The sequence below is a fragment of the Varanus komodoensis genome, unplaced genomic scaffold (assembly GCF_004798865.1).
Source record: "Varanus komodoensis strain SLA01 unplaced genomic scaffold, ASM479886v1 scaffold23, whole genome shotgun sequence".
Taxonomy (NCBI): Eukaryota; Metazoa; Chordata; class Lepidosauria; order Squamata; family Varanidae; genus Varanus; species Varanus komodoensis.
The window spans coordinates 2,797,295-2,815,392 of NW_025335627.1; the positions used below are offsets into that span (position 1 = coordinate 2,797,295).

At 48.6% G+C, this 18,098-nt stretch overlaps 1 protein-coding gene across 1 annotated transcript in view; it reads right to left on the reverse strand.

The window, feature by feature from the left end:
- The window catches only part of ASB18 (ankyrin repeat and SOCS box containing 18), a 38,282-nt gene extending 20,576 nt beyond the window's left edge, over window positions 1–17,706 (reverse strand). Inside the window, exons 1-2 of the mRNA XM_044432118.1 lie at window positions 17,454–17,706; window positions 12,518–12,785 (exon numbers count right to left, since the gene is read on the reverse strand). Of these exons, the coding sequence (XP_044288053.1) occupies window positions 12,518–12,785; window positions 17,454–17,706 (521 nt within the window). The remainder of the gene's footprint in view (window positions 1–12,517; window positions 12,786–17,453) is intronic.
- Between the last annotated feature and the right edge of the window lie 392 nt (window positions 17,707–18,098).

The following is an 18,098-nucleotide window of genomic DNA, read 5'->3' on the forward strand; positions in this document are numbered from 1 at the left end:
TAGTCCTGACATCTTGAGACAGAGTGTCTTCTGTAGGCCCTACTGCACGATGTGCCATGCCATGAGGCAGAGGGTCTTGATGCTGAGCTGGAGCACTCGCCCCTGTTCCTGAACGATCAGGTCTGAGGTGTATGGAAGAGAGATGATAGATCTGCAGCAAAATCAGAGGAACTGGGTGAACCATGGTTGCCTCAGCCACCATGGGGTGATGATGCAGTTCATCCTATCCCTCCTGATCTTTGTGAGCACCCTCATGATCAGGGGGAAGTGGAAGAAGTAAAACAGACTCCCTTGCCTTTGGAGGAGGTAGACATCTCCCAGGGAGCCGGTTCCTTGTCCCATCAAGGAACAGAAGTTTGGGCATGTTGTGTTGTCGGCCATATCAAAGTGGTCAACTGAAGGGATGCCCCATATGTCAAAGAGATCATCCTGATGCAGCCCAATGCTTAGTTGCCTCATGTGCAATGAGGTTCATGTATCTGCGGGTGTCTGCCATGGTATTGCTCATGCCTACCACATGAATGGCCATGAGAGTTATATTCTTGTTGATGCACCAGTCCCAAATCCTGATGGCCAGTTTAATCAGTGGGATGGCAAGGGACTGCTCCCCTGCTAGTTGGTGTTGAATACCCATGGTGGTGTTGTCCATGACTATCTGAACATGATGTCCATGCAGGAATGATTGGAAGGTGATCAGGGCTTTGTGGATGGCTGGCATCTCTATGAAGTTGATGTGTCGTGTGCCTCCTGGTGGTTCCAAGTTGGTTTTGGAGGTTGTTGCAAAGGGCTCCCCATCCTGACAGAGACACATCTGTGGTGACAGTGACTGACAGGTCTCCGGGGGAGAAGCTGGTTCCCATTGCCAGGTTGCAAGGGACAGTCCAACAGTGAAGGCTGTTCTGGATGGATGGAGGAATGTCTAGGTGTCTCCTGTGTGGGTTATCCAATGTGTGGAAGGTGCAGGGGTCTCACAAAGGGGACCACTGCTACTGTTATGGCCATGAGACCAAGAAGTTTTTGTATTTGGTGAGCTGTGGTGGCTGTTTGCATGTTCAATTCAGTGGCCGTCTTGATTAGTGTGGCTCCTCTGGATTCCAGGAGGTGGGGTCCTATGCAGAGAATGGACTAGTTTATAAACAGTCCCAGGGTCTGCAGTAGGGAGCAAGTGGTATAGACAGAGCACAGCAGTTCTGCTTTGGGCAAGGCAAACCGGAGCCACTCATCGAGGCATGGGAGGCTTGCTCTCCTTGAAGGCAAAGGTATGGGCATTTGCTGAAGACCCTGGGGGTGCTTGACAGACCAAATGGGAGGAATGAAAAGTGGAATGTCTTGTCTCTGATCTGGAAGCTTAAAAGTGTCTATAGCGGTGGTCTATGGTGACATTGAAACAGGCATCTTTCAGGTTGATCGAAGTGAACCAATCCCCTTCTTGCAGGAGCCAGAGGATGTTCTGTAGGGTGACCGTCCAAAACTTCCTTAGTGTGATAGACTGATTGAGGCCTCTGAGGTCCAGGATCAGTCTGAATCCCTCGTCCCACTTTGGTATTGTGAAGTATTGAGAATAAAAGTTCAGGTGAAGTAGGAAAGATGGATTCTCTGTATGGCCCCTTTGGAGAGGTCATCAACCTCAGCGGTGGGGAGGGGGGTGTCTTATGGTATTGAGAGGTGGGTGTAAAATGTGATCTGGTAGCCTCTTTCAATGATGGTTAGGATCCACAAATTGGATGTTATCGCTTTCCATGCAGGAAGGAATTGGGCAAGACACTTGTCAAAGTTGAGTGGGAAGCGTGGGGCACTGGCAGCCGCAGTCAACAGTGGTGGCTTTCCTCCTCTGGGAGTTTGCACACCTGTCCAAAGTGGAAATTGGAGTCACATGTCTTGAGCTGAGGGCCTGGCTGGAGTCTAGGGTGGTGGGTGGTGTAAGCCTTCCATTGATGTTGCAGATCGGGGCCTCCAAATCACTTACATGGCTTTGTTGCAGGCTAGCAGAAGTCCATGCATCTTGCTGTTTGTACCAACACCGTACAGAATAAATAAACAATTAGCCAGGAAGTCTACAGTGCTAATGCAGAGTAGTTTGACTGCCTAAGATTGCTAACTCGTCAGTTCATGCTAATGCGACATCCATGGTGCAGGGGGAGGGGCACCTTTGCACACAAAGCAGGTAGTGCTTGTCCATGGGAGTGCCGGTGTCCTCTGGTCTCTCTCCACCACCTGTGCTGCCACTGCTGCTGCAGGTCCAACAGGAACTGGTCCTCACACTTCAACGCAGGTCACTAGCTCCCTGCTGAGGTGGGTACCCATTTATCTACTCATGCTTTTACACACTTACAAGCCGCTGGGTAGGAAGGAGCTGGGACAAGGCAATGGGAGATCACTTCACTGAGCAGATTCGAACTACCAGCTTTCTGACTGGCAAGTTCAGCGACTCGGTGGTGTGACCCACAATGCCACCTCATGAGGTGGTGTCTTGCTGCTGAACTGGCTTTTTGGAGGGAGCCCATCTTTTCGTTGTCTCCATATTGAAGAGGCCCTCTCCATTGAAGGGGAGGTCCTCAGTGCAGGAGTGGGCCTCTTGTGGGAATCCCACTGAAGGCAGTCAGGCATGCTGCCAGATGGCCATGATGTCTATCGTGGCCTTGGTCTCACAGCCCACATGGTGGTGTGTTGTTGCAATCTGTTGGCAGGCCAGCTTGGAGGCTTCCATCTGGAGCGCTCTGGCCAGGTCTCTGTGATCATCAGGCAGGTGTTCACACATGACCCCAATCTTTCCCCAAAGGAACAGCTGATATTGGGCCATGATGGCCTTGTAGTCAGAGACCCAGAGGCTGAAAGCTGAGGCCACACAGACAAGCCACACCATTCCATCCAGGTGTGGCTTCTCAAGCACCCACAGACTCTACTTTCCTGGCTTGGGGTGTGGGAAAAAGAAAAGGGATGCCCTTCTTCAATATAGTTTCCAATGTCTTGGATGTAGAATGTGCAAGAAGGAATCTTCCTTTGCCTGATGGTCTGCATCAGGGTGGGAAGGAACAGGATTACTCTTGGCACTAAGTTCTGGCATCACCTCAGTACCAAGAGTCCTGGTTGTCATTGTGTGAAGCTCTGGAACCCTCTCAGGAGTGGTGTGGCAGAAACCACCAGTTGGAGACCTTGTCCCATTCGATAAGCAAAGATCAGTATAACTGTGCCCCCCCCCACCCCCAGTTGTTGACTGTGGTCTTGTTTCTAGTGAGGTGTGTATGGAGTGCCTTGGTGTTGAGCCAGCCTCCAAAGGTGGTGTTGGTCTCAGTGAAGCACAGGCGGATCACCTTGATGTTGACTGGGTCTCTAAGGGTTGCTGCGCTGGTCCCTGAGAATGTACTGATCGCCTGCAATGGTAGTCAGGCTGCAGCTCTGGTAGAGGTGCCTCTAAGTTCCCCTTCCAGTGCTGACACAGCACAGACTGGGTCCTCCCTCAGTACAGTGGTACCTTGGATCATGTACTTAATCTGTTCCACAACTCTGGTCGTGACCCAAATTGGTCATGGGCCAAGTCAAATTTCCCCATAAGGTTCAATGCAAATAAGGTTAATCTGCTCTGTAACTGTTTTTTTAAACACAAGAATTTGAAGCAAAGTGCCAAAAAAAAACAAAAATCCCAGCCCTCCCCCCCCCCCCCCCGCCCCAGTATGACTGCAATTGTGCCCGTGTTCCTTGCATGAGCATGACCACAATCGTGGCCATAGATGGGCACAATCACGGTCACGCTCGGGCAGGGAGCACGGGTGTGATCGTGGCCATCTCCCCCCCGCATGAGCATAACCATGATCGCGCCCATGCAGGGAAGACGGGTGCGATCGCGATCTTCACCTGATGTGGAGTTTGCAACCTGAGGCAATTTTTTTCTGAAATCTCTGTTTGTGACCTGATTTGGTCTGAGGCATTCGTGAGCTGAGGTACCACTGTACTGGGGACTGTGATCAGTTAGAGGCTGAGTGGATCCCTAGTGCTGAGGGTCAATGGAGCTCTTGTGGGACCTCCTTTTTTCCCTGATTGTGGTGGTAGCTATTTTTTGGACACTTTCTTGGTCACATGGTTGTTGGATGATTGGCCTGGTTGGGGGTACTCTGGGTCAACTGGGGTCCCCGTTGTTGCTGAGGTGGATGGGCAATCCCACGTACCTCATGTAGTTGGTGACCTGCAGGGTCTTCTTCCAGAGTTTGACCTTCAGGTGGTCAGCCTGGTGTTTCCAGGTCTGCTTAGTGAAGGCCTAGCAGTGCCAATAGGCCTCCACGATGCGTCCTTTGCCCAAACAGAGGAGACCGGGCAAGTGACCACTGGGTGGGGGGGGGTGTCTGCCCTGGCAGCAGGCACGGCTTCTAAATGCTGCCAAAAACACTCTTGTGCTAGATGGGGAAGGTACAGAAGAGCAGAGGTGTGAGGCAACTCAAGAGGGGATGGGACAAGGAGTGGAGATGGAAAGAGGGGAGAAAAAGACATTTTTGTATAAGTTTTTTTTAAAGTTAAGAGTGAGGAGAGATGGGAAGCCAAGAGGAAGAATGTGGACTATTTGGAGAGGAAGACGAGACAAAAGACTGCTGAATACTCAAATGTGAGGAGAAAAGCGCTTCCTGATCTAGGCACTATAGAAGCCGAAAGGGACCTGAGGGAAAGTGCAGGGGCCCCTCCGGGTAACCTGGGACGGGAAGGGGTGGGGCTCCCGCCCAGCCGAGCACGGAGCGATGGAAGCGTCCCAGCGGCAGGCTCCACTCAGGAGCAGGGCCCATCGGTGTGATGCACAGAGACCACAAAGAACCTCTGTGCACAATGTGCCTAATCATAAGCCAGGCCCATCGGGGGTAGAGCAGACCTGGCCACTGGACTGGCAGTGCTCTCGCAGACAAAAGAAGGTAAAAGTAAAGGGCTCTGTGAAGATGGCATGTGCTGGAGTGTGGGCCTATGCATGTTTGGATGGACAGAAAAAGAGTTTGCGACAGCCAGCCTCAGCGTTTCAGAATTCCTTTCTGTCCAAACGCAAAAAAGGATTGTGCCCTTACTAACTTTTCCAGCAAGTCTTCACCAGTAGCATTTGACAGCAACAGACAACATGCAGGAGAGCCATAGGTGGCTGCATTGTTAGGAAGGCCTCGCAGTTCTCTGCAGCAGTCATTTAGGAGCCTGGCAGAAGTGCTAATTTTAGCTTGGTGGCAAAGGAGAAGCAAACCGGATGTTATGAGGGCAGCACTGGATGCAATTATTTCTGAAGTGGGTAGCGCTGGAGCAGAGGAGGTTTGTGTAAAGCTGCCCTGACCTTGGAAGGGGGAGGGGGTGGAGGAGATGTTTCCCGCCATGGTTTCCATGATAGGAGCTCCCCCTTCAGTTCTATTTTATACAGAAACTTGAAACTGCATTTTAAAGAAGCTGCAAGGCATGAGTTTCCTTGACAGCTCTGTGCTTCAAACCTTTGCGCCTATATCCCCAATACTGGCCGATAGGCTAAAGTAAAGCTTCTCAGAGTTTCTTAATTCCAGAACTCCATGGACAACTGCAAGAGCGTTTGTGCTTCAAGACAGCCGGTGCTTCTTGGATTCCTTCTTTGCAGCTGGCAGGCACTGACTGTCACGTAGCTGCCATGAAAGGGCCGGGTCTGGCCCTTCAGTCACCTCTTGAACCTGCTTCTGCTGTTCCATGTAATTAATGGAAAGGGGGCGATAAAAGGGGAGCGTGGAGGTGAACACACTGCCTTGGATGCTTGGCTCCCTGGACAGCAAGGGGCTCCTTCTGGTTTATCTTAAGTAACCAACCTTACTAAGTTAAAAATAGCCCTGGAAACAGACGTGGATGGAATGCACTAACATGGCTGGAAGGAGAGTGGGGCTGGGGAGGCATTGTTTATGGGAAGGTTTTCTCCAGCTGTGCTAGTTCTAGACAGTTAAGAGTTGATATGGCTGGGTTTATTTACCAATATATAGGTTGGGCCTGGGTGGAGGCATGCAGCTTAAACACTCCAATAGACAGCTGAGTTCTTTGCCCCATCAGCTCTCCAGAGGGCAGCCACCCTCTCCCCCCGACCCCTTACAGAGCTGGCTTTCTTTCTGCTCCCACTCTCTGGCCCAGTTTGCACAATTGCCAGCACTCTGTGTGGCTTAAATAAGCCACGAAGGGTTGGAGCAGATGTTCCAGCTGCCACTGTGAATATTCAAGCCATGGCAGGGATGGCTCATCATGATGTGTGAACGCAGGCAGGCTGGCTTGTTGCTGTGGATAATAAGCCACCCAGAATCCATGGGCTGCAGTAGTGGGAACTGGTTTCTTTTCTCAGCCTCCCTCATTTGTATTTATTGCATTTATTTTTTTTAACTTATAATTCCCTATATTGTCCCAAGGGCCCTCTAAGCAGATAGAGGGCCTGAAGGTTAGAAACTGGTTTTTACAAACCCACACACCTTGTCAGAATCAGATGACATGGGAAGGTGTGCGCCATGAAGGTAACTAGGGGAATCACTTGGCATGTGGGATGCAGAGAAGAAGCCCCGTGATGGCCTGCACCAGTTTGTGTGCCTCACCCAGACCCTGCAGCCTGGCTCTCCATGTGCTTCCCTTGCTTCCCGTGCCACTCTCACCATCTCCTAGGCACCTTGGGTCATTCACTTAGCATTACCATACCAGAAGCTGAATGATTATTTGTTACAAATATTTTGAATACCTACATGCATAAATTATATCACCAGAGGGAGAGTTTTACTTTGCAGAATCCAGTTTCTAATCTTCCGCCCATGGCCTACTTTTCACATTAGCAGACGAGGCAGCGAAGCTCTTTCTCAATGATCTACTTGGAGTACAAGCAAGAACTCACATGATGAACAATGGGTGTGTGGATGCTTTTACCAAGCCAGCATAACTGCAAATGTTTCCCGATAGGCAGCTGCAAAGTTGCCAGGAATAAATGAATAGCATGCCTGCATGCACACACATGGATGATCATTCCTCATGGGGCCTGTACCCTGAAGCGGAAGACTGAGGACAAGGTCCCCACCAAATCTGCTGATGGTAAGGAGGAGGCCCTGAGACTGCTCACCCCACACACTGAACTTGGGTTGCTTCAAACAAAACAAAACAAAACAAAACAAAACACAAAACTCATGTTGATGCCAATTCAATATTCAGACATTAAATGTCCTTTTGAAGAACATAACTACAAAAGCCATTAGCAGAAATGTACTTGGGGAAGTTAATGTGTTCAGCTTTACATGGTCATCAGCTTCCAAGATGAAACTGGAGCACACCACTGTGCGCACAACAGAACCATGTGCAACTTACCATACAAAACTTCTGCTGTTTATCTAGCTGGATTTTAGCTCACCACACTGTAAATATCAGGATGAGCTATGGTATATGTAATGGATTTAAAATAAAACTTGCATCCATGTTTGCTGAGTTGAGTGGGCTGTTCTTTCTGATGTCCTTATTTCTTGCTCATGCTAAATAGGAATTGGAATGCAGGTTGGGGTTCTTAGCCTGAGCATTTCAGTTAGTTCTTTGCTGTGTCAAGACGCAGGAGCAACTCAAGCAAGGCACCTCCTGACATATATCAGTATTGCTTAAGGAAAGCCATCTTTGCATTCAAAGGCTCCAACAGTTGAAGATGGAGGAGAAGGGAAAGGAAGAGATTTTGAAGATGGTGACTTAGAATAATGATAAGGTTTCTGCAATATCAAACCTCTGTCCACAGCTCATTTATAGTCCAGAACAACATTTTCAAAAGGCAGTTACTTGGATAGGACACAATTGCTATCTGCAGATCCTGTTCAGAATTACCTGGAATAACCCTTCTCATTTCACCATACTTGCATTTACTACCACCTGTATGAAATCAACAGGCTATTAATTTTCTTTCTGACTTTTATACTTCTGCTCTGAAGCCTAGAGCAGCTTCCCCAGAGTTTTGTCAAAGAGTTCCCTTCTTTGACTTAACCCTGGATCAGGGACCCTGTTTGTATCTTATTTTATTTTTTGCCCTGTGGCATGGCCAAAGTATAGAAACAAAGAACCTTTTCTACCCATCAGATCTTGTTTCTACAAAAACCAGTAGGACTCTCCTTTTTTTAATCATCCCAGCGTTAGCAAAGAGAGTACAGTGAATTTGTAGACTCCTCTTACCCCACCATGTTAATTATCGCTAGTATAAAAAGAAGGTCAAGGAGAGGAACTCTACTAAATAGGGCGAAGTTGGCATGCATGACTCCTAAAGTGAAGAAGATAGAAATGAACTTTGCTGGAACTTTTTATAAAAAAAAAGTCTTCAAAAAGCTACTAGATTAAAGCTCCTACATCTTTTTTTTTTTTAAATTCTCATGGATTCTCAAAGTTAAAATGGTTGGAAGGAAGCCCAGATAATTTTTTTTATCCTAGTCACTGAGAGGCTCAAAGGTTTTTAAGTCCTGCCCCCATGGTGAATTGCAGACGATATGGGAACATAGAAGAACCTGACGCATAGGTGTTCAGGCCATTGTTACAAAGAGGAAGCCAAATAAAATAGCTCTCTGTGTAGGTCAATGACCTGCTCTTTGTCAGGAAAAAATTAAGGATGACCTTATATCCATTACTTGAAAAAAAAACCAGGGAAAAGTAGTTTCCCCTAATCAAAGAGAACATGTTTGTTACCTAAAGCTTGACCTCCTCACTATCTAACTTTAGCATAAGTCTCTGCTATTGAAAAGCAGGGGTTGAATTCTCAAAACCCATCTAAAACATCTGTTAATTTTTGATCCTTCCAAGTGGATGGCTTAGTTATTGTAGAGGCATCCAGTCGCGCTGCTGTAGTGAAGGGTCCAATGACATTTCCATTATAAAGCCACAATATTCAAGGGCTGAAAGTTGGCTCAGCTCTTTTAACATTGCATCTGTGATTTATATGGGCTCAACCATGGCAGCTGAACTGCTCCCCCCCGCCCCCATTTGTACAAAGCATCAAAATATGGTGTGAATCAACAAAGGTGTCTTCACAGTGAGACAGACACTCAGAGAGACAGGCTCAAAGTTTTGCTCACATGGGATGAGAAAGGATTCCTACCCTCCCCCTCAGCTTTGAAACCCAAGATGTCAGCATCAGATTTTCCCCAATATCCACTAAGATAAGTGCCTACATTATAAGGAGAAGTCTACATCTAAACTGGTGTCTTTCCTCTTACTGGTGATGCCACTGGAAATGACTGATAGTATTTTGATGTATTGCAAACAAATGCTTCTCTGAACATTGGTTGAGCCAAGTAATCAACATCTTTTTGTGATCAAAAATACTCAGGAATGTGGTATTACCAAGACATGTGTGTGTTTTTCTTTCGCATTGGTGATGAAACAGCAGCTTCATGTGTGGGTTACATGGTAACCCTGCTCTAGTAATTTTGTTAGAAGAGCAGCAGCTGCTGTTGCAGGGGACTGGACTGGACTGGACTCACCTAAAGGCTACAGCAGGGGAGCTTCATATGTTAAGAACATGTTGGGCAATAAAAGTCATATTACCCACTGGTAGTTAACGGTGCATTTTATTGTGCATTTTTCCACAGTTTAATACTATAGATTCTACAATACTTACTAGGAAAAGTTTAGCTCACTGTAGTCATCAGCACATCAATGCAATTTCCTTTAATGCTTTCCAGCAATTACTTTATTACCTGCTGCCTGACAACACATTGCACTACAGTGATTAGAGCGATGAGCTTAAATTTCAAATCCCTGCTCTGCTGACGGTGTGACCTAACGAGGACCATGTATGCTACTCGCAATTCACTGGGATACTGAGGAAACCTGGGATTAAAATGTAATGCATAAACACCAGTTCCCCATACAGCATAAGGTTATAGCTCCAACACCTGCACACTCAATTAACAAGGAAATGAAGGAGATTCCTCAGTTCGGAAGAGTGCTTCCCTTCTATGCGTGAGAGAGAGGGAAGGCGTCTCTCAGGAGAGTGCTTGGTATCTAGTTTTTGTAAGTACTTAAAAATAATTGTGATCCAGAAGAACATGAGCTGGCTGAGCTTCTAAAGGCAAAACCCCCTATTGTTTCTTAATTTATTTGTGTCATCAGAACAATGATAGCCAATGGATCACTGTGGAAAGCACCCTCTCGGGAAGTATCAAAGGACTGTTACATTGGGGGTTTAGGGAGTAATGATTTAAAAAATCCTTTTACATGCAGCATTCCGCTAAAATTGTAGCAGCATCTGAGATTCGTGGAAGCACATATCATTTGGTAACACTCTCTCAAAGGGAATACTTGTTAAACATCAAAATATTTACTTACCTCATCCACAACTGGATGCCTTTCTGATCAGTGCATTTGGACTCACTCCAGCAGGCAAACAGTGCTGGAGGACACCGTGCAGAAAACACTGTGATCCCAAGTGGAGCAGTATACCCACGTTTACCTTTACCTTTGTATATGTTGCTAATGATGCACATGGAGGTAGAAATGCATGGATCCACCAGAACCTCTGAGAAGACTGCTATCAATATAAACTATGGTAACTGAACCTGGGGATGCCTTTTAGATATCCTCTGTCACCTAGTTAAGGAAATCAGCAGTACTTAACCATCTGACACAGTGGCTAAGAAGGCAAATGCCACCCTTGGATGTATAGCCAGAAATTTGGCTTCCGGATCGAGAGAGGTGTCAGCACCTCTTGTGTGCACATGCTCTGGCGAGATTCTCAGGTGTGCGAGAGAAGTGGCCTGTTTTGGTGGGACTGATCGCTCAGACTCTGAGGATGATGTGGAGCTGGCTGAACCAGACGAGGCTCAGGGCTCAAACTCTGATAACGGAATTGTTGGTGCAACAGACAGGCCTGCACCTGCAGACTCGCCTCGCCGTGCCAGTCCGAGCCTGCCCTGGATGAAAGTAGCTCAAGGACACCCATGGGGCCCAGTCTCCGCACCTGTGGGAATGAAGCAGAAGGACGGGTGGGAGGAGACTTGGGAATGGGCAGTCTCTTGAATGGAGAGCGCCAGCCTCCTGAAAAGGTGGACCTGAGGGCCTGTCGCCACAGCTGCGGGCTGGCCCAGCTAGGCGCTCAGGGTGCAGAACGCAGCACACCCGGTTCCACAGCGCCCCTCCTTCCAGAGACAGGCCCTGAAGGGTTCATAAGCAAAGCTTTGGGTAAAGGGGGACAGAGAGGGTTCAACATCTCTTTGTGTATGCTCAGAGGCTTCTGAATGCTTAGAGTCTTCTTTATAGAATAAAGATGCTTACAAGAAGTGCTGGAGAGACTGTCTTACTTGCGAGGGAATGCCTAGGCAGTACTGCTCTATAGGACTGTATCCAGTTCTGGGCTCCACGTTATAGGAGAGACATAGCTAAGTTAGAATAAGTTCAGTGCAGGGTCACAAGGATGATAGCCAGATTGTGGGAGATGTCATATGAGGTGAGACTGAGGGAACTGGGTCTTTTCAGCCTGGAGAAGAGGAGACTCTGAAAGGATCTGTTAGGACATATATCCAGGGCTTTTTTTTGTCATAGAACGCACTGGAACGGTGTTCCGGTACCTTTTTTTCAATGGATTTTACGAAGTGATTTTGGCGTAGCAGATCAGCAACAAACATCATTAACATAATGCCTGCAGGCTGCTATTGTGTCTGAGAGATAGCTGCTTAGGCGCTGCTCCGCTGCTTGGCTTGGGATTGGTGTGTGTGCTTACTGCCGGCGGCAACGTGAGTTCCAGCACTTTTTTTTTTTTACAAAGAAAGCACTGCATATAGGTATGTGAAGGGGCCCATGGCCTGTTTTCCTCTGTGGTGGAGGAAAGGACTGTGTTCAGTGGAGCAAAGCTCAAGGAACCAGACTTCAGGTTGGATGTCAGGAAGTACTTCCTGTCAGTTAGGACCCCTAGGATATGGAATGGGCTTCCAAGGTAGGTGGTTGAGGCCAAATCAGTGAAAGTGTTCAAGGAATGATTGGACAACCACATGTTGGGGATTGAGTGGAGCTCACTGGAGTTGGGAGTCAGACTTGATGGCCCATGAGACCCCTTCTGACTTGCTTTGTTTCTATATGAGTTTTATATTAATTAAATCTTCCAACAAATGTGTGCATGGAGCAACAATGCAAGTGAAAATGATAACTGTACAGCAAAACAGTATTCCTTTGTTTGTGAATGATGGTGACATTTTAGCAGAGGTATATGGTCCTGCATGATAAAGAAGGTGGATGCTTTTTTTAATATGGACTCTGTTGCATTTTTTAAAAAATTAAATCTTCTGCCTAATTAATCAAGAGGCACCTTTTTAATCAATCTAACTACTGCAGGCCTATCAATCACACTTAGCACCATGGATCTTTAACTTGGCAGTAGGCTTAAGCGATAGTTTAAGGACGTTCTTTCCTCACAGATTTGCTAAATTTGCATGACTGCAGTACACTATTGCACCAGAATAAAACCCAGCGTTTTTGCACATAGAGCCAATCCTTAGAACACGCAGAGTTGCCCTTTGCAGAGGCTATGGGGGGACAGTAACCTTGGCCAGGTTTTGCTCCTTACCCTAATGTGTTCTGGCTGGTGCAGAGGTGCAGAGGTGCGTGTCCATCCTCATCCAGAAGGTTGGGATTGGCCTTGTGTTCCAGCAGCAGCTCCGCGCAGTCTGTGTGCCCCCCAGTACAGGCTTCATGCAGGGCACTCCGTCCTCCAGGGGCTGCGTTGGGGTCTGCCCGCCGGAATAGCAAGTGACGAAGACAGGCAGTATGTCCGTGGCTGGCTGAGATGCAAAGTGGGTTGGTCAGAGTCCTCTTGTATTCCAGGGACCAAAGGCCTGGGGCAGACAGAATTGGGGGTTGGTGGAAGAGAAGCAATAAAATAAAATAAAAGGATGGGCTTGTGCTTGAATCGGGGCAGAAGAGTCTTAAACCTACAGTAAGCGTCCTGCCCCGAGCTTATGAGGTTAATGCAGACATGAAACCAGTTGCTAGCTGATGTGGAGTGAGGAATCTATTGCAGCTTTGGAGCTTTGTTGAGCCAATAAAAGCTGACTATTATGGTATGGTTGCACTTATACCCAACTCTTCCTTCGAGCAGCTTAGAGACAGTTCCCAGGGAGGCCTCTTAGTGAGGCAGCTTCCTGGGCCAGAGGCGACCAGTCCCAGGGATATGACTGGAGCACATGCCCTCATCTGCTGCAGATGCGCTGTGCCGCCTGCAGAGGCTACTACTGGGCTGCTCACAAGGGGGTTTCGGTCTCTGCTCCAGATTTCTCACCTCTGCAGCAGAGACCAGGCAGCACCGGTCACACAGGTTTCCTCACATACCACAATCTCACCCCCTGCATGTTGTCTCATGAGGCCACAGAAAAGTTCCTGCTTTAATTCAGAAGCAATGTCTTCTACATTTCTACAGGTTGGACACCCTGGCCAAGCATTCTGGTTGCCTAAGTAAGGATGCTTCAGCTTGCACTTGAAATAACTGTCTGGCCCCATTTGGGCATTTAACCCAAGTATGTTGCTCCTTAAGTGAGGAACCCCGTGGTTCCTGGGCAAGCATCCCAGGGAAGATCGGACAGGCTGGATTCCACCCTCCCACGTCAGAGGTAGCAAAGGGAGCTGGGTTGACACCCCTTCCCCATCCCTCTCAGATGGAAAGAACTGCACCAGCTGCACCCCTGAGGCTGGAAACGTGACCTCAGAGAGGGGAAGGGACTGTTCCGGTGGGCGGGGGCGAAAGGAGACTTGCGGGAGGAGCCATCCTGAGCCTCTGCCAGCCCCTTCTTTCCTCAGAAGTGCCCTGCCGGATGGGTTCAGAAGCCCGTCTAGGGAAATCTGCAGTGCAGGGGAACAGGGAAAAATGATGGCTATGTCGTGCCTCTAGAAGGCACATGGGGTGAGCAAGGAAGAATAGAATTGCAGTTAATCCAAGAGGCTGAATGTCCCGGTTCTCCCATTTGGTGATTGGGTCTGCACAGCACAACAACCAACCACTGTCATTGGCTGGTTGCTATGTCATGTCAAGCCACGCAGTTACGTCCCTATCATGGGTGGCAACAGTGGCCTGTTGTAGAGTTTGCCTGGCCAAAAGACTTGTGTCATCTAAGCCCAGATGACGTGAGCCATCAAGCTCAACTACAAGCAGCAGTCCCTGTCCCCCCTCTACTCTTGCTGAACTGCTACTTGGTGGCTGCCATGGCTGACTGCCCCCCCCCAACTTGGGGGTGGCTGAAAAAAGCTTCACGCTGCTCCTGCACCACAGCCAAGCCTACCCTTTCATGGATGCCAGATTTGTCCACCAAGATGTCCAAGAAGAACCTTGGAGGGACTGCCCATGGCCACCCCCCTTCTTTCTTTGTATTTTGGGAAAAATAATGTGCTCACACAATAACTGCACCTTGTTTTGTTGTTGCGTGCTCTCAGGTTTCTCCAACTTATCACAATCCTATGAATGAGTGCATTCTACAATGTCCTGTCCATGCTGGCCCTGCTCAGCTCTTGCATACTCAAGACTATGATTGCAATGTTTCTCCCCAGAATCTGGCCTTCTTCTGTTCATCAGACTTCTTCCCACATGAAGCCCTTGCTTAAGAAGTGATCCATACTGAAAGGAACTTTGCAGAAGCTCACGGAAAGCCAGTTGTGCAACTGGCAACCTTCTTCTGCAGCACACGCAGCACAAAGAAATTCTGCAAGTAACATGCATCGAAGAAGGATGCCAGTTCTGCAGCGTTCACATGATTTCACTTCCTGGTGGGTGCCCACATGAGCACTTGGTGCAATCAGACTTGTGGTTGCAGGAAAGTAGGCTGGAATCAGAGGAGCTGAGCCCAGGGAATCCAGCAAAGTCCTATGCCCAAAATGGACTCCTCAACCATTCCTACTCAAGACTGTGGCTGATGGAATCGATCCATTTCACACTGATCTTCCTCCTCCCCCTCCCCCTCCTTCTTCCGTGTTCAACTTTCCCTAGCATTTTCGTCTTCCTCCAGTGAGTCTTGCCTTCTTATAGCGCACCCGAATACAACAGCTTCAGTTTTATCATTTTTGCTTCCAGGCCAAGGTCTGGCTTGATTTGATCTAGGACCCACTTGTTCGTGCTTCTTTTGGTCCAGAGTATTCACAAAGCTCTCTTCCAGCATCACACATCAATTTCCTTCCTGTCAGTTCTCTTCACTGTCCAGCTCTTACACCCAGGCATAGTGATCTGGAATGCTATTTTCTGTTCAAGCTCAAACCACCTGATTTGTGAAAGTTGCACTGACAGGCTTAGTGGAGATGCCCCCTTCCTGCACGGTGCCCCCCTGGGCTGCAGGTGCGTATCCCCCTCACAAGCCCTGCACAGTCTCAGAAGGCAACTTGCCCGAGGCTCGCAAAGCCCCAGAGTGCCGTTTGTGAGCAGGGTGTGCTTTCTCCTGTCTGCAGACTGAACCTCTAGTTTTCTGTGGAGAGATCAGTGTTGCCAGTGCCCTCCAGATAACATCTGGGGGCACTGAAAACAAGCAAGCATTCCCAGTTCTAAGATGGACCTCCCTGCTTGACAACTGACAGTTCCCGAATTCTTTTTCTGAAGTGCATTTTGTGAAAGGGCAAACATTTGGAGAAGAAAAACACTGGGAGAGGCAGAGTCTCTGTTCCTGTGCTCTTCCTGACCAAACAGAAATTATTAACCCTTGCCGGCTGGGAACCACAAAAGCTGGCTGGACAGCTGGTTTCTGTGATCTTCAAAAAAAGGAGAGGGAAGGTCAAGCTAACATTGTGGCAGGGTGGGAGGGGGGACTTGTTCCTGCCATGGTGTCCCCTGTGGTATCACCGGGGGAATGAGAAGGAAGGAGAAGAGGAAGGGCGTGAAGTCATCTGTTGGGCGCATCATGGATGCGACCTAATCATGGCAAATTGCCATGAGGAGTGGCATGATGTGCAAACCCTCCCACTGTGTGGAAAGGGGACTGCCGAGCAAGCTCCAGCAACTTGCTTTTGGAAAGGATTATTGGCCCCTCCGTACTCAACCGTTTTGATACGCTCTTTAGTTCTGCATGTATGGCCAAGTGCCTTCCCTGACTATCACAGTGGCATGCACACTTTCCCCTCTAAGGACATGCTGCGGGTAGAAGAAGGTTCTTGAAGGTTGTTAATCCCAATGGGCGGTGGTGGCGGCGGCAGCAATAATGTCCCTGGCGAATATACCTCAGCCATCTGGATTTCACGTGGCGAGCAGAGATGCTTTCTTGTTTTGAAGGGCAAATTGATTTAATGCTTCCATTCCTTCATTCTTCTTCAGATGCTCTCTGCCTTTTGAGGAGAGAACTGGAATGGGGTGGCTATTTTGTTCTGCCTGGAGAACTGAGCAGTGTAGAAAAAGTTCAGTATAATATCAAGGCGTGCAGCTATAGTTCAAGTAATATTGGGATTGCAAGACTCTGCCTCACCCATGGAGAAAATGAACAAATGGCAGGATGATCTGTGCAGCAGAACAGAAGCCTGCTTCTTTCCTATGCTCACAGTTTCTACCATCCCATGCACCTCCTTAGGCTGAAAATGGAAAACAGGCAGGCTGCAGTGGGAAGGGAAGTGCCCCCGCAGACAGTCCGGGGCCATGTCAGACAGTTGTTCAGCTGGCCACGAGCACTTGCAGAGCTGTGCTAGGAAAAACCTCGGCTTTCACCGTGTGAGCCAGCAGCAAAAGAGGGAAGGGAGGAGCTGGGAGGAACGCAGGGAACCAAGACGCTGACCACCCAGTCGCCGTGACAGCACAGATGCAGCCCTGTCGGCTGCAGAGGAAGGTATCAGAGGAGTACTCACTCACTTGCCTGGTGACGGAAATGTGCTTCCGAATCTCCCAAGACGGGAGAGTCCTGCAAGACCTGGGAGAGGAAACAGGCCAGGTGTGTCACCTAGGAGACAGCATGCAAGGGCTACAGCTGGCTGTGGCCAGAAGGATCCCCCTCCCCAATGTGTGGCTGAGCAACTGGAAGGCAGCGACAGAGGAAGAGGAAAGCGGGACACTATTCAGCCCCTTCCATTCATTGGAAGCCATAGCAGGGCCCCACGTCAAGCCTCCTGATGCACCTCTTGCTGCTGGAGCCCCCTGTGATCACTTCCCAGCAAGGCGGAAGGCATCTGGCAATCCTGCCGCACGTGGTCGTGAAGATGGGCCGGCATGCCACAGTTTCCACTTGCCCTCTCCTAGAACTACGGCCTGCAGTGACACAGCCAGACACCTCGCACGCGGGCTGCTGATGGCATGTCCTGCTTGCACAGCCCACACGACGAGAGCCAAGGGCTCAGAAATGTGATGGAAGCCGCTGGTGTGTGGGTGTGGAGGAAAGCAATGAGCTGCCTCTTGCATGTAGAGACCAGGACCTCTGGACAGGGTTGCCGTTGCTACAAGCAGTGAAAGCAGCAAAAGCAAACAAGGCACCTTTTAACAGACATCACCCCCTTTAGCTTGGATTAGTAAATACCTGCTTAACTTTCAAACTGGTCTTTGCAACCCGGAGTACCTGACAGTCCGAAAGCAGCGTGGCTCTTCACTTGCCATTCCAGCTCATTTGTGTTGATCTCAAAGACCACACCAGTATCTGCACAGTACTGGTCCATTAGGGCTTGGAGCACCTTGAGGTTTCCTGCGAGCAGAGCTTCATAGTATTTGTCCACAGGGACAGGGCGCTTCCAAGGGAACTCAGGTCCCTCTTTTTCAAAGATCTGCCGCTTCTCTACAGCAGGTCCTGGCAGCGTGAAGGAGTGTTCATCCATTATACTGAGCTGCAGCTTATTGTAGTCCTAGTCCAAATTCCTATTCTGCAGATTGGTGGGGTTTTATAGTTAGGGTTATTTTGATGGTCTTGTTTGCATGATCCAATTATATTCTAGTTAGGGCTCTGGCACTGCCTATCTGGCAATAATGGTTACTTGATCCAATTAAAGTCATGTGGGCTGCTGGCTACAACAATAAGTGCTTTACAACTGCCTGCTTACATGTAGTGTGTGTGTGTGTGTGTCTCCGGACAAGGTCAAATATTCAGAAGGCTGTTTTATGATGGCATTTCTGAATAAAACTATTATAATTCCAAGCCGCGGTTTGGCAAGCAAACACAGTGAGCTTTTCCTGTCATTGAAGTTAGTCTATTTAAATCCAGATGTCAGGG